This window comes from Engraulis encrasicolus, chromosome 8 (genome assembly GCF_034702125.1).
Source record: "Engraulis encrasicolus isolate BLACKSEA-1 chromosome 8, IST_EnEncr_1.0, whole genome shotgun sequence".
NCBI classification, from domain to species: domain Eukaryota; kingdom Metazoa; phylum Chordata; class Actinopteri; order Clupeiformes; family Engraulidae; genus Engraulis; species Engraulis encrasicolus.
The window spans coordinates 9,801,729-9,818,821 of record NC_085864.1 but is presented as its reverse complement, the minus strand read 5'-3'; the positions used below and the strand labels follow the sequence as shown (position 1 = coordinate 9,818,821).

The 17,093-nt window shown below is 43.3% G+C and overlaps 3 protein-coding genes across 3 annotated transcripts; all 3 read left to right on the top strand.

Annotated features, from left to right (window-relative positions):
• Window positions 1-612: 612 nt before the first annotated feature.
• LOC134454795 (olfactory receptor 52N2-like) lies at window positions 613-1,560 on the top strand. Its single transcript, XM_063205954.1, has one exon. The coding sequence runs from the start codon at window positions 613-615 to the stop codon at window positions 1,558-1,560; it is 948 nt and encodes a 315-aa protein (XP_063062024.1).
• A 4,337-nt stretch (window positions 1,561-5,897) lies between these two features.
• LOC134453494 (olfactory receptor 52J3-like) lies at window positions 5,898-6,845 on the top strand. Its single transcript, XM_063204296.1, has one exon. The coding sequence runs from the start codon at window positions 5,898-5,900 to the stop codon at window positions 6,843-6,845; it is 948 nt and encodes a 315-aa protein (XP_063060366.1).
• A 9,300-nt stretch (window positions 6,846-16,145) lies between these two features.
• On the top strand, window positions 16,146-17,093 carry LOC134454793 (olfactory receptor 52J3-like). The gene has a single exon (XM_063205953.1). It carries the CDS (start codon window positions 16,146-16,148, stop codon window positions 17,091-17,093), a length of 948 nt encoding a protein of 315 aa, XP_063062023.1.

Sequence of the window (17,093 nt, the reverse complement as noted above, 5' to 3'; positions counted from 1 at the left end):
CCAGGGAATGGCAAAATATAGATGTTCAAAATTTAATTGTACTGCTATTTTAAATGTTTTCATTATGAAATGTATATGAATTCTATTATATTTTTCATAATGTATTATTAGTCCTGTTATATTTTGACCCCCCTGATGCAAAAATTAAACTCTGCTTATGGAACAAGTGTAGGCCTAAGCGTTTCCAGGCAACAATGATATTTAGGGAATAAATTACTCAATTGGCTACACAGACCCAATTGAAAATTAGACTATGGGTATCCACTCACAGTGCACTACTACTCTATAAATACCCTGCTTCCATACAGTATTGCATTGCTGACAAAATTGTGCTCATTGTGTATAGACAGAATAACTAGGGATAGGAGGTGAGCTATTAGATTCAGTGGGCTGCATGGCTCATTACTGTTCTCAGAAACAGCTATGCTTATGATGATAAGACTTTGATACATATTTTATGTACTCACTGCTCAATTATTGTGTGCATAAAACTATCAACTTCTTATTTTTTGTTGTAATAAGCCTGGACTGTAAACATTATGTTTTGCCATTTTGTTTTTTTCCAACAGCTTTCATCAAATTCTGTACCTTCTTGTACACACTTCTCTGAGGATGAGCGTTTCAGGCAACCAGACTTTCTCCCTTCTCCTCAGAATGTCTAGGTTCGATATCCCGCGCTCTGCTGTCTACCCTACCGTTGTGATTGGATTTTTGGTCTACGCTTTCTCTGTCCTCTCCAACACGGTGATCCTGCTCCTGATCATCACTCAGAGGGTTCTCCACAAGCCCATGTTCTACATCTTCTTCAGCCTGCCACTGCAAGACCTCATCGGCATATCCGCAATGTTGCCTCGCGTGCTTACGCACATGCTGACGAACGACTACACAGTCAGCTACCCTGCCTGTGTCTTTCAGGCTTTTTTGCTCCACATGTACGGCGGAGGAGCCAAGCTGGTGCTGGTCATGATGGCGCTGGATCGGTACCTGGCCATTTGCAAGCCTCTGAGGTACAACACAATCATGACCCCAGTCACCGTCTGTGCCATGATATCTCTGGCCTGGGGAGTGGACTTTGTCTTGATTCTCATTTTGTTCCTGCTTCAGCTCAGGGTGAAAAAGTGCAAAGATTTCATCACGGCTGTTTATTGTAATAATGTGTCATTGCTTAAACTGTCATGTGGAGAGGATCTAACGGTCAATAACATTTATGGGTTGGCCATCACAACATTTATTAATGTTATCACTATATCTATACCACTGTTCTCATACGTTTACATCCTAGTAACCGTCCTTCAAAACAAGCAATCAGATACCAAATCAAAGGCTTTGAACACCTGTTTATCACAGATCATCTCCTCTGCCATTTTTCAGATGGTTAGTTTATTTACCATCATTTCATTTCGATTGCCACGTGTTTCCGCAAATTTAACTAATGCTACTGGAATGATGATATTTCTGATTCTGCCGGTTGTTAACCCCATCATATATGGACTGAAAACAAAAGATATTAGAACAGCTTTCTTACAGGTTTTGAGAAAGGGCAGGGTTTCATGGGCGTAGGCCTACTACACTGTCCTTCTAATATGATGATGTACATCTTTACTGGCTACTCTATTCATCTTGTATAGTATGTCCAAATCAGATGTGTAGAATGCAAATACAATTGTAACCTTACATTGTAGTTAATTTCAAAATTGAGAGTCAACAATGCTAGTGTCTTCATGTGCATGTGCATGCAGAGTATGACAGTATGTCATGTATGTCGCGCGCACGCACACACGCACACGCACACACACACACACACACACACACACACACGCACACACGCACACACACACACACACACAACATATGCATGTATGTTCAACCCATGGATACTGGATGCTGCCTATGCAGGATTAACCCAGGTGCCTGGAGCTGCATGAACAGATATGTTAAAGCTGACTGGGCACATTCTAGTGCAAGATGAGGGTTTTAGCTTTTAAATGCAATTTCATGTTTTTATGTGCTTCGGAGGATGAGATATTTAGGTTTGTATAGGCTGAGGACAAACAGATGTTTTTTGAATGTGTTCATATGTGTTCTTTGTCCTTTATTATATGGTGTGACGTCATCGGTCAAATGCTTCATTCATTTCAACGGGGCTCCCCAACGTTCGCACGTCTGTTATTTTTCGATAACGGACGGGTTGGTCTATAACAGACCACTGTCAATGGCAACAAGACTTTTCACTGCTAAAGCGACTTTTCAACACGACTCTAATCAGCTGCTGTGATAGACAACACCTGTTGTCCTGGCTACCTAGCTGTTGCCTAGCGGTGTTCCACAACGGCACTGTTTTGTTTTGCGCAGCAACAATCTTTTGACTTAACATTAAATAGGCCTAAAGAAATGTCCCCACCATGTGTGAATCATTTAAGTATATCCATATTGTAGCGCCGAGCCCCTTGAGTGGACTGTGTGTGTGTGTTTCCCCATAGGACTCCCTCTCTGTCTATCTGTATGTGTGAATAGTGAATGTGTGTGTATCTGTGCGCGTGAATGTTGTTCCCCACTCCCTTGTGTGTCTTCTAGAATTTTGTGTGTGCCAATGAGTTTTGGGGTGGGTTTTGATTGGGGGGAGGTGTCCGGGCGGGAATAATTAAGGAATTAGATAGGATGGGTATTGATAAGGGGCGGGGTGATTGACAAGTTATCGATAACGTTCATAACGGTTAGGCAGAGCTGAGAGAAACTAATTTGAGAGTAGACGTGTGCGAGTGGGTACGAGTGTTTTTAGATTAGTGAAGACTGAGTAGTGTTTATTGTTTTCTGTGGGACACCTCCTTTTGCCCGTTTTAATCTGTGAGAGAGCAGGTAATAAAGAAAACGCTACACTGTATCTGCTGCCTCCGACATCCTTTTTGAAGTGGCTACCGCTCGGCGCTACAATATAATAAGCGGGTTAACTTTCGGCGACTCGGTCGCTTTGTGGAATAGCAGCACTTCAGAGAGAACAAGACCCCTCCGCTCCGCGTCGGGGTCTAAAGATTCTCTCTGTCGTGCTGCTATTCCACGGTAGCGACCTTCTCGCCGAACGTTAACCCTTACATATTAACTCCCCAATGACTTAATTGTGTGAAAAAGTGATGTAATGTTTATGTTCAGTCAGAATAAAATGACATAATCATAGTAAAACAATTTAATGTGTCTGCACTCTCATCTTTTGGGATTTATAGGCCTTTATGTGATAATGAAGAGATGACAGTAAATCTTTGGGAGCGAGAGATAGGAGGGGGATTGGGAAAAGACCTTGGGCCGGAACTGAATCTAGATCCGTGGCGTAACAACAGTGCCTTAACTGCTTGAGGCTGCCAAGCTGAAGGCCAGGTAATCTCAAGCTACAAAATGTGAGGGGTCATCCCTATGTTCCCCGGGTCCTGTGTTCCCCGCTACCGGGTAACTTAGGACTCTTTTTTCATAAAAAAGGGCTCTATGTTCCCTGCTGCTTCCAAGTGCTGCTGCCACATGGTGAGGGTTAGGGTTAGGCTGTCACTATGCGCAAACTTGTCATGAAATATGCATGGCAACCGTTTTTTTTTTTTTTAGAAAAATGGTTTTAAGTTCCCTGGTCCCATACAAAGACCGGGGAACATAGGACCCGGGGAATTTTTTTTTTTTTTTATCCAACGCAGATATTGATGTCAATCCTTGGAGCAATGTGGGGTTAGGTGCCTTGCTCAAGGGCACTTCAGTCATGGATGGAGGTGTAGGGAGAGGGAAGGGTGGGATTTGAACCTGCAACTCTGTGATCTTCAGTCTAACTCCCTAACCATTACACCACAGCTGCCAACAAGTTTTCATGAATAACCATGATCCATGGTTAGTCAGGAACCACCGTTTTCATGGTTACCAAAAAGCATGTATAAGCCATAATAATTCTATGGTTGGTTCAGAGTACTTACAGTACTTACAGAGTACTTACATACAAACCATGGTTACTACAGTAAAACCATGGTCGATTTTCGTCAGGGTATGAACTGCAAAAGTAATGCATAGAGTTATTAACCATATGTTGCTCTAAAAGCAGACACAGCAGAGGTCCCAACATAAAACCTTAGACGAAGTCTTAAAAATAAGTCTTTCATTTTTGGGGGATTTTATTACAGAGTGAGAGGAGACAGGAAATGAGCCGGAGAGAGAAACAGCGTGGGTTAGGAAATGGCCATGGCTGGATTCAAACACAGGATAGAAATGGGGCACCTAAGTCACGCCCTTCTACTTCCGATACATGGGGCAGGAGCTCGCAAAATTTTGAATGCGAGTCAATGGAGCGAGTCAAGCTAAATCCTCATCCCGTTTGGCATGTGCTCTGGATTTCACATATGATGACAGTGAATTTGAAAGGTTTGGATTTGCGTCGTAAGACCACTCATTTTCGGCACGCAAGAAACGTTATTTTAGCTTTTGTGCAAAACTGTGTTGGAGACTACACTTGCGCCTCGCATATCTGACGTGAACCGAGGCACAGCCAACCCTACCGCTGCACCATGGCTTAAGTGGCTGCACGTTGGACATGCGACGTATGTTGTGTAGTCCAAATAATTACATATTTTTGCACATTCACAACTCAAAAATCGCTTGCCAAGTGAAGTCAACAAGCACACCATTGGTTGTTATTAATTCTGAGGCACAGCATATGTGTGATCCACGGGGAAATGCGAGGTGGGTCGGAAAATAGCTTTGATCAGTCCATTACAGCCCAGTCAAAAGTTTTTCCGTTGCCAGCCCCAGAAGCCGCCCGGAAGGGGTGGAGACTTAGGTGCCCCATAGGACGGCGAACGTACATCATCAGAGCATAGTACGACATGGCAGCGAGGGGAGTCACTTTCTTCTTCTAGGGTGAGTACTGGCCAAAGAAACTCGACAGAAGAACAATTTCTAGGGGGGAAATGCATTGGCCACGGTGTAGTACGGGGGCGTTGCCTGAGGACACGAGTGGATGGAAATTTAACTCCCTTGCGCATGGTCATTGGTCAGTGGGTGCGATGGATACAATCCCCGTACTCCCTTGCGCATGGTCAGTGGGGGCTACACCATGATGGATAATTTGTGGCCAAATTAACTGCAGCTGTTGGTCAGCAGTAATTGCAGGGGGTAATTAAGGACAGCTGACAAACATTCACGCTGCCTATGACCTGTTCCACACTCCGGCCCTCGCAGAAGTTGCATTGCATGCTTTCCTGATGCGTCCAATACTGACAGTAGAAGAAGAATAAAAGTTCCGTACTCCCCTCGCCATCATTTTGTACTACGTTGTTATGACGTCAGTAAGCTCTCCTGTCTCTACTCTCCTTGGTACTGGCAGCATAGTAAAGAGCAATGCCACTAACGCCAGGGCTGGAGTGTGGAACAGGTCATAGGACACCGTGATTGTTTTTTACAGATGTCATTAATTATCCTCCGCAATTAATAGGCCCTACTTACTGACCAACAGCTGTCGTTAATTTGGCCACAAACTGAACATTGACAACCGGGCATTGTCTTTCCGGTGTCACAATTTTTATCCATCATGGCGTCGCACGCACTGCCCATGCGCACCATGTCCTCAGGCTACGCCTCCGTACTACTGTACACCATGGCCTATTCATGAGAGCCTTGGCCCCCAGGGTCATCCATGCGGGGTCGGGCCTTAGTGTGCTGTATCACAGCACCCTCAAGATTCTCTCTTATAAAAATTCTCCCAGCAATGTGATGTCAGTAAAGCCACTGCTTCTTTGATTGTGCATCTTAGAGTACGGTAATATAGTACTTCTAGCAACATTGATGAAATGATATACATATGAATATAGACTTTCCTGAGGAAGGCAAAATGTAATTGTTTTTGATTGGTTTTGCAGGTTTCCCCGTGCTTAGCTATGGATACCAATATCTTCAATGACAGCTTTTCATTCAATTTGAAAATTGCCAGCTATGACATTCCCCCATCTGCTGTGTACCCTATCTTCATTATAGGAATGTTGGCATATCTTTTTTCTGTTGTCTGTAATCTGACCATCCTGCTCTTGATAATCTCTCAGAAGAGTCTCCATAAACCCATGTTTTACATCTTCTTCAGTCTGCCACTGAATGACCTGATTGGAATAACTGTGGTGCTTCCTCGTGTCCTGATTGATATTGTAACTCAGGAACACACTGTGTACTACCCAACTTGTGTCATTCAGGCGTTTTTGATTCATATGTTTGGTGGTGGTACACTTTTTGTATTGGCAGCGATGTCATTCGACCGATATCTAGCTATCTGCAAGCCACTAAGATACCACGCCATCATGACTCCTTTAACGGTGGCAGGTGTCATATTGTTGGCATGGGGCATGGACTTCATTTTGATACTTGTTTTGTTTCTTCTTCAGCTTAGAGTGCGTAGATGCAGAAGTTTCATAAGGAATATGTACTGCAGTAACTTCTCATTGTTGGGCCTGTCATGTGGGGAAGATACAACAGTCAATAATATCTACGGGTTGTTCATCACAGCATATATGCACCTTGTGACTTTAGGAATCCAGTTGTTTTCATATATTCAAATTCTACTGGCGTGTGTCTTCAACAAACAGTCTGATGCTAAATCAAAGGCTCTCAACACCTGTTTGGCACAATTAATAGTTTTTGTCATTTTTGAGTTCATTACAGTGTTCACAATAACAACCTATCGGTTTCCAAGTGTACCTTCAACTGCAAGAATGACCATTGGGATGATGACATTTGTGATCTCACCTTTTCTCAATCCTATTATTTATGGACTGAAAACAAAGGAAATCAGAATATCATTTCTACAAATTGTAAGGAAAAGAAAGATATCAATTTGATGCTGCCAACTATTATGGTGAAAGCTCATGGGCTAAGCAAGGCATGCCGTACTACTGTTTGCAAAGTGATGTCCTTTTGGTTTGTGTGTGTGTGTTTTTTTTTTTTTTTTGTTACACTTTATTAATCCCCAAACCCAAATTAGGGGAATGAAGTAAAATTACTGTACTTCAGTTGTGATTATATTTAATGTAGGCAATGGATGAACATTGTTACTGTATATCCTGTGCAATTTTATGTTATTTTCTGCTATTAAACTTTGATTAATGTTTATTGTACATACCATACTATGTTTATTGTAGTAACATGTAGTAACAAGTCCTTATCTCCTCAAATGGTTCATTTTATTTGTTAGTACTGAAAATAATATTCATATTAATAATTATTTAAAAAATAAAATGGTGCATTTAAATATTTCGTACATACACAGGGTAGTTGCGTATTCCAAGGGGAACATTAGGGTTGTGGCTTAGCAAAAGAATCCTTCTAATGCAAGCATCAAATTTGGTACAAATCATATTCTTAAATCGTATGATACCCATGTGGCACAAATCATTGTCCAAAAAGGCCAATCAATCAATCAATCCAGTATTTGTAGAGTCTGTGGTCATTATCACAACAAAGCCTCTTTGCCATTCTCAGGCAGATCTGGGGACAAACAGAAGAGAATCAGTCATCTTCTACTTTATGGATGCAATACCATTTCAATGTCATGTTTGGTCCTGTTTAGATATTATGAGCACACATTATTATGGTGGCCTTGGTCTGTGTTTCATATCATTCTATAGCTTGGTTGGGTTGTAACTGCATTGATTTACCCATCATAAATCTGTCATACTGATAATTAAAAAAACACTTGCTTTCCATGTGCGTTTATCTAACTTGATACATGTTAGTAAATGGTGGGACATTTCCGCAATGCCTGGCTGAGCCTTACAAACTATGAGCAGAATAGACTGACCCATAAGTCCCTGATCATGCCACTAAATTGGAGTTTAAAGGAGAAATCCGGTGTAAAATGGCTTTAAACTTGATGCTGAGGGCTAAGTTTGGGCGCTTACCTTAACTCAACTCATGCCTTGCATTGAGAAATCCAGTGCTAGATAGCCGATGCCAACATTGGGCTTTTGCTGTGGTTCACCAGAGCAAGAAGTAGCCATCGTTATAAATCTCTACTTTCCACCCATTTACAACGCTCAAGGTTGCCCAAAACTTCATTCTGTAGAGTTGCGGGGTTGTTGACATGTAAAACGAGGCATAAAAGAACTTCAGTAGTCCACCATTTGTTTAGAAACAACGCCATTCTTACAGGGTGTTGCAACCGCCGATATAGTCAAGTCCAGAGATAGTTTAGCAAAAGAGACATGTATCAATCCATGCCTGCAGTTCACCAGAGGGCGCTGTCGAGAGAGCGCAGCCCATTCACTCGTTGGCGCCCCTAGAGTGCACCGGGAAAAGTAGTGAGTAGACACACTGGACATACAGTATCTCTTTTGTTAAACTGTCTCTGGACTTGGCTATATCGGCAGTTGCAACACCCTGTACAAATGGCGTTGTTTCTAAACAAATGGTGGACTACCAAAGTTCTCTATGCGTTGTTTGACATGTCAACAATGTAAGCAATGTCAGCATGTCAGCAATCACAGAATGCCAGCAATAGATACAAATCTGAATGAGGTATGTAAAGCGATTTTTCGTATGAGATGTGTTTCCCACGACATTCGTAGTGAGTCGCTCTGACAAAAGTTACATTTGCGGGTCTCTGACAGTGGACCGTGAAAGTGGTCACGAGAGTCTTCGTTCACTTAATAACAACTCAAATAAGCATCGGCCGACTTGGGACAGTGGTAAATTAAACTTTTAATCCTACATAGAGCCCCTGTAAACAAGTATTAAATTGAGTGACGGTGAAATTGCAAATACAGTGCCAAAAAAAGTTAGCCAGTAAACAGGCACTGTACAAATGCTTAACAAGACACCCAAAACGGAGAGAGATGGGAGAGCGCTGCCTTGGGTCTCAATCAAATGTTGTGCAGGTGCTCTTCAAGGGAAAAGGGCATCAGAATCTTCAAAGTCAAGGAGGGTCCCGAGGCAACACTGCTATTCAAAGTTTTATTTTTTCACACGCACCGACGCGTTTGACTCGCGCAGTAGTCTTTTTCAAGGTGTAAAGGTGGGATACAACACAGTTGTGGTTTTAAAAGGAAATCACAAAGGGTCATGTGACCACAAATTGGCTGTCCAATGGGAAAGGAGAGTGTGCTAAGGGAATACCTAACAACCAATTGGTCATGCTAACACCAAAAACAAGTGACACAAACAAGCAATAATTACATTGAAGACCATAGGTGAAAAAAAGACCCAATGATAATTGAAAATAAACAAATAAAAAAGTAAACATGGTCTTACAATTGCACACAACTAGAATCAGCAAAGCTCAGTGGTGGAAGGACAAAAAACACCATCAAGCTGAACAAATAGACTACATGAATAAGTCAATCAACAAGCAAGGACCGGCACAGGAGTTTAGTTGGTCAAGTAAAAATGCAACATTTAAGCAAAAGGGCATGCCTATATAGGAGCAGAGACACTGTTCAAACAGGTTACCGGAAAGGGTAGAAATCAATCTCTTCATTAAGTCCAGGGAATGTGGTGGCATTTAATTTGTCTATCCAGAACGTCTCCCGCTGGAGGAGGCGTTTGAGTCGGTCGCCACCCCTCGCAGAGTTGTGAACCACCTCCACAACCAAGGCCTTAAGAGAAGAAGGGTTGCGGTGTCCAGTCTTTTTGTAATGGGAGGCCATGGGGTAGTTGGGATTGTGCGTCCTAATGGCATAAACATGTTCTAACAATCTGTCCCTGAATCTTCGCTTCGTTCGACCTATATAGAAACATCCTTGGTCACACTCACCACATTCCAGTCTGTAAATAACAAATTTTGTATTGCAATTGGCATGGCTCAAACAATGAAAGGTCTTGGTACCAGTTACATCTGAGAAAGAGTTACCCCTGTCAACCTGATCACAGAGTCTGCAGGATCCACAGCAGAAAGTTCCTGTTGGCCTGGGTAGCCATGTTGTGGGTTTCGGAGGGGTAGGTAGGTAGCTCCTCAACAGAATGTCATGGAGGGTGGGTGCCCTTCTGAAGGCAAATCCAGGGGGTTCTGCAAATGTGGTGGCAAGTGACGGATCGCTCTGCAGGATGCCCCAGTTCCTGGTTGTAACCAACTGCGGTGCAGATTGTCCTCCTGCAGCCACCATAGCTCTAGCTGACACACCCCCAGGTAGCAGGTTAGTTGCTAATTCTTCCAATTAGCATTTCATGTATAAAAACGGCACTGACCGGCTGGTCATGCACAAGCCCTGCTTTGTCGGCTTTCCCCCTGCTCCTCGCTGCTTTATTGGAAGCGTGACGCTTCTGCAGCATACTCAACACTTCTTGATGGAGGATGCCTTGAAGGTTGAGTCTGGAGGATGCTGGGGGTGAGCTTATGCCTTGGTGTGGTGTGTCCGAGGCTTTGGTCATGGCTGCAGTTATAGGAGTGTGGGCTTTCTCTCTGATGGCTGGGGGCGCAGACTGAAGAGGCACGTTTGTTTAGCTTTGTAACCGAGGGTAGGTTGGAGATTTAGGTAAAGTGTTTTAACGACTACGCCACTGGTGGCCTTGCACCACCAGATATATTTGTTGAACAATGGCTCTTAGACCAAGTTGTAAACCAGGGTTTCCCACTTTTGTACACCCAGTTATTGCCCTTTTTGTTGTTTTAAGTTTGAGTCATTCGTTTTTGATTTATTTTCACTTGATTCTGTTTTGTTTCTGTTTTTCAATAAATAATAACCATTTGATTATTCACCTGAATTTACGTCTCTGCTCTTACTTACTTACTTGTGTGTGGGAAACCCAGGTTTACAACTTGGTCTAAGAGCCATTGTTCAACAAATATATCTGGTGGTGCAAGGCCACCAGTGGCGTAGTCATTAAAACACTTTACCTAAATCTCCAACCTACCCTCGGATACAAAGTGGCATAGTCGGCAGGATATGTAAACAGAGGCGTGGGTTTCAGTTTTTGTTTTTGTTGTTTTTAAAAGGGGCAATAACTGGTTTTGTGTAGGCAGAGCAGCAGTCGGCGCATCGGGGGACCCTGCAGCTGACCTGAAGGGTCACATCGCCTTGCGGTCTTTAGCCCAGCACAACTTCTCATCATTGCCGTCACTTGACTGTTTTCCTGTTTAGTGATAGCTGAGGAGCTGGAGCAGCTAGGGGAGCTAGTGCGTTGGCTCTGCTCAGACAATGACCGCTTGACCCAGGAGGCGACCAACAGGCCAGTTGTGGCCGACCCCGCTGCCACGCCTGAGATCTCCAACGCTGCATCGGAGCCCTCTAATGGACAGAGTGAGTGTGCTTCTCAGGGTACTGGGACTGTCGGCTGGCTGCAGCGGTCTTGAACAGGGCCGCACAGAGACTGCAGATGTTTGCTGTGCCAGGAACCCAGTCAGTTGGCCTAGTGCGGTGGCCAGTAGGTTGCCACTCAGGCCCACCTCTCTACGGCAGCCCCTCCTTTCCTTATTGGCCAGGTCCAAGGGACACACCAACCCAATCCAGTTTGATGCCTTCTGGTATTGTTTTATCTGGTGTTTTTGAACACTCATGTGGGTTTTATTTATGTGTACAGTATTGTTTGGATGCTGAATGTGACCTGAATGTCCACTGCTCAGGCATGTGTGTGCATGCCTGTGAGTGCGTGTGCTGTGATTGTGTGCGTGTGCCTGCTGGTTTGAGTTCTCCCACTTTTGCTAGAAACTGAAGCTTGGTGTTTGGAAACACAAGCCTATAGACGGGACGCCGATACAAAGGTGGGGGAAAAAATGTAACCAACTGCGGTGCAGATTGTCCTCCTGCAGCCACCATAGCTCTAGCTGACACACCCCCAGGTAGCAGGTTAGTTGCTAATTCTTCCAATTAGCATTTCATGTATAAAAACGGCACTGACCGGCTAGTCATGCACAAGCCCTGCTTTGTCGGCTTTCCCCCCGCTCCTCGCTGCTTTATTGGAAGCGTGACGCTTCTGCAGCATACTCAACACTTCTTGATGGAGGATGCCTTGAAGGTTGAGTCTGGAGGATGCTGGGGGTGAGCTTATGCCTTGGTGTGGTCTGTCCGAGGCTTTGGTCATGGCTGCAGTTATAGGAGTGTGGGCTTTCTCTCTGATGGCTGGGGGCGCAGACTGAAGAGGCACGTTTGTTTAGGCTCCAGTTGTAGCATGGAGCAGAGCGATTGCCACTGCTGCTCTGCTAGCCTACAAGTACTGTGTTAAACCAGTTGTTGCCCTTTTTGACCCTTTTGACTTATTTTGATGTTGGTTTATTTTGTTGGATTTGTTTTATAAGAACAGAAAAAGAAAGTAACTGAACAAGCATGTCTTATAGCTGTTTTGGTTAATAAATAATGACTGCTATTTTCATCACCTGAACCCATGTCTCTGATCTTACTTACCTGTGTGTGGGAAACCCTGGTTTACAACTTGGTCTAAGAACCATCATTCAACAAGTATATCTGGTGGTGCAAGGCCACAGTGGCGTAGTCGTTAACACACTTTACCTAAATCTACAACCTACCCTCGGTTACATGGTGATGGTCCGTCTGATGGAGTACCTGAGGTGGCCAAACTGAGAAGAAAAAGAACATTTTAGGAGGTTGCTGTTCACGAGGTGTTTTGTTGAGTAAAAGTTGTCTGTCTGAGGATCTGGCTCTTGACCTTGCCTGCTTTAAAACACTGTCTTCATATCTTCTCTGGATAAACCTATTGGCCATGTCAGTAGCATGTCAGAGCCTCTGGAATTGTCCAAATGGTATGTTGGTTATGAGACTTCTGGTTTGATAGCTGTCCGCCCTTAGAATTGTATTACAGCCACTAGCCTTTCTGTAGATGGATGTATGGATATGCCCCAGAGAGTCAACAGTGATTTTAAGATCCAGAAAATGAATTTCAGTTCTGCTGAATTCCAGGCTGAGTTCAATGTTAGCATGGGTAGAATTAAGATATTGATGGAAGTCCTTCAGTTGTTGTTCAGATCCAGAGAATAAGAATATTAAAATCATCAATATATCTTCCATAGAATAGTATGTGCTCCTTAAATGGAATTGTTTCACTCTGTACATACCTTTCTTCCCAGAGGCCTAAGTAGAGCCCTGCATAGTTCGGTGCGAAGGCTGCTCCCATGGCGGTCCCCTTGTCTGTAAAGTTGGTCCTGGAATAGAAAAATGTTGTTTTTGAGTGTCCATTCAGTCAGCTCTACAATGAAGTTGGTGGGTGGAGAGGGGTTGGGCCTTTGTTGCAGATAGTGGTTAAGAGCTTGTAGGCCATCACCATGGTCAATGTTAGTGTACAGTGAAAATGTCCATAGTGACTAGGAAAACATAAAGAGGTGGCATTTCTTGCAGTTTCTTAAGCATATGAGTGGTGTCCTGAAGGTAAGCAGGCAATGCACTAGTAATGGGCTTAATTGCAAAATCAATGAACTTGGATGAAGGTTCTGTGATGGTTTCAATGCCGCTGATTATAGGTCTTCCAGGGGGTGAGGTGAGACTTTTATGAGTTTTTGGGAGAAGATAAAAAGTGGCAAGTCTAAGATTTTGAGGGACAATAAAGTCTCGTTCTTTGCTTGTGATCCACATATTCTCAACAGCATGGTCAACAATACTGTTCAGGTTTAATGAGGTCAATGGGGTTGGTTGATAGGGGTACATAGTATTGGGTGTCATTTATTTGTCGGAGGGCTTCAGCCATGTATTCTTTCTTTCCCCAAACAACTGAGGCGCCCCCTTTGTCTGCTCCACGCACTGTTGTATCCCACCTTTACACCTTGAAAAAGACTCCTGTGTGAGTCGAAACGCGTCGGTGCGTGTGGAAAAAATAAAACTTTGAATAGCAGTGTTGCCTCGGGACCCTCCTTGACTTTGAAGACTACCCAAAACAAGTAGTGTAACTAACTGAGCAGGTGCCGTGTGCCACAAAAAATAACGGCAAGAAACACAGCTGAAAATCAAGCCAGTAGAACATAGAACATAGGGTTGACCACCACAGATCAGGGCCCGTATAGACAAGGCCAAACACCCACATTGTCACGGTACAGACAGATGCGGACCACAAATGAGTCACGTTTGGGATGTTTATTAAAGTTCAGGGGAAAAGGGGGTTGGGAGAAGGAGGTTTCCAGGGTTCGTGGGGTTACCGGGATGCCAGAGGTTCCAGAAGTTCCTGTGTGTGTGTGCCCCCCCGTCGGCAGATGTGACTCCTATGGAGATGACGGATGAAGAGTCCAGATGGAAGAATCCTGGGGGGAACACACACACACAACAGGGCAGAATGAATAGAGTGCAGCGGTACAGGTCAGGGCAATGCAAAGATCGTAGTCACAAGGAAGAAGGCTGGTCAGATTTACCGGGGCAGAAGAGTAGTCGGAGTCGGGGACAAAAGGCAGGTCGGGTTTACAGGTCAGGAGAGCAGAGCAGAGCAGAGCACAGGCAGGTCCGGATTCAGGAGTCAGGAGTAGCGCTTAGACAAGCAGTGTAAACAGATGCAGGCTTCGCAGACGTTCTGACAAAGGTAGACTGAAAAACAGGGCTTTAAATACTGTTGGTGATGAGCAGGAAATGCAGTGCAGCTGGTGGGTTAATGAGAACAGATCAGAGCAGAGCAGAGCAGAGACAGGTGAAGCTAATTAGACAGAGCAGAGTGAGTAGTGAGCAGAGAGACAGATAATTGATCTCAATTAGAGAGAGAGTTACCAGGCCAGGTGAGAGAGCCCATGACACACATGATTCATGTAGGCACCCGCAATGTTTTCAATTTTCAAATGTAAGGTATTTTTTTGGTTTAAAAAATGCATTACAAATGGACATGGGCGTAGGTTTAGGGGGGGACGCTTGTGACATGTCCCTACCAATATTTAAGGGATATAAAATTGTCCCTACCAATTTTAGCCATATTATTTTAATGTATCGAAAATCTACATTGATTAGTGTAATATTTCAATATACTACAAAGTGGTAGCATTAATTAAAAAAAATATATATTTTTTGAACTGGCTGTATTCTTTATGATATGAGAGATTCCGCAGTTTAGGCTATTCGGAGATATGGCGACCCACGTCGCTATTGGGTGTAACAGACTGAAGAGTCATTAGACGGCCAGGTAGTTTCAGGTGGAAGCAGTGGTCCATGTGCTAGTGGTGCTGAAAGCCCCAACTTAAATTGCATTGGTGTTTCAACATCAGCTTTATAAGCTTCAGAGACGACAAAAAGAAAAGGGCGGTAAGTTATTTCGCCATCGCAAGCGCAACACCAGAAGAATTATATTTTGAAGCAAAACGCTAAATGCGGTTGATCATGCTTGCTCATGACGACAAACAAGTTGCGCTTGCCGCTTGAGGTAAAATGTTAGCAAAAGGAATACATTTCAAGTTGTGACTCCTCTGGCATTCTTCTGAGAATGACAGTCAACTGTAGATATTGTGTGGGTAGGGAAACGTTCTCTCATGCGCAGCTTCTCCTAGGATAAAAAGAGCCGCTTTCCTTAAGGATTCTTAAAGGAGCCGCCGCCCTTTTTTTAAGTCAGTGAGGGATTCTCTCTCTCTCTCCGCTATGTCCAGGCCCAACAGAAATGCTGAATCGTTGAAGCAATCTTGTTTAAATGTTTGATAGATGTAGCCTATATGTATTTTACATGTACCACTTAGGTCTATAGCACTGTTTAATTTGGAAAAAAGGAGATGAGCCCTGGTCTATGTGCCACCTGGCTTAAGAAACCCTCTTCTCAAGACTTAGTCATTATTTTGGTAACGCGCACAGCCTATTTGAGCGAATTTTAAAATATATTAATGTATATAAATCTGGTAATTACAGTGGGATTAATCTAGATTTTTTTTAAAAACACAATCTATGAAAGTGGGTGGGGGGTGAAGTTGTCCCTACCAAAGCTCACACGGAACCTACGCCCTTGCATATGGAAAAACGAAAAGAAAAACAAAAAATGGGACTTGGCGGTGTTTCATGTGTGATGAGTTACCTCATCTTTGGTCACATGCTTCCTGCTATTCATGACACACACTCCTTACATACATATAAGCTTTGATATTAGTCAAGCAACTGCTTCTGACGGTGATCAACTCAAGAAAAGGTAACAACAACTACTGCTGCTTTGAACATCTGGCACATACTGTACATTTATAATGCAGCGCTTTTTTGAGGATTCAAATGTGTTCAAATATTTTGAATTTTTCAGGTTTCCCAACAGCAGTCATGGACAACAATTTATCAAATGGAGTATTTTCATTCGACTTAAAAATTGCCAGCTATGACATTCACCCTTCTGCTGTGTACCCTATCTTCATTATAGGAATGTTGGTGTATCTGTTTTCTGTTGTCTCTAATCTGACCATATTGCTGCTGATTGCTACTCAGAAGAGTCTTCACAAACCCATGTTCTACATCCTCTTCAGCTTGCCACTGAATGACCTGATCGGAATAACTGCGATGCTTCCTCGTGTCCTGATTGATATCGTAACTCAGGAACACACTGTATACTATCCAACGTGTGTCATTCAGGCATTTCTAATCCATATGTTTGGTGGTGGTACACTTTTTGTATTGGCAGCGATGTCATTCGATCGATATCTAGCTATCTGCAAGCCACTAAGATACCACGCCATCATGACTCCTTTAACGGTGGCAGGTGTCATATTGTTGGCATGGGGCATGGACTTCATTTTGATACTTGTTTTGTTTCTTCTTCAGCTTAGAGTGCGTAGATGCAGAAGTTTCATAAGAAATATGTACTGCAGTAACTTCTCATTGTTGGGCCTGTCATGTGGGGAAGATACAACAGTCAATAATATCTACGGGTTGTTCATCACAGCATATATGCACCTTGTCACTTTAGGAATCCAATTATTCTCATATATTCAAATTTTACTAGCATGTGTCTTTAACAAACAACCTGATGCCAAATCAAAGGCTCTGAACACATGCTTGGCACAGTTAATAGTATTGGGACTTTATGAATTTATCAGTATGTTCACAATAACAACCTACCGTTTTCCAAATGTAACTGCAACCATAAGAATGACTGTTGGGATGCTGACATTTGTGATCTCACCTGTTCTCAATCCTATTATTTATGGAATGAAAACTAAGGAAATCAGAGTAGCATTTCTTAAAATTGTGAAGAAAAGAAAGATATCAACTTGA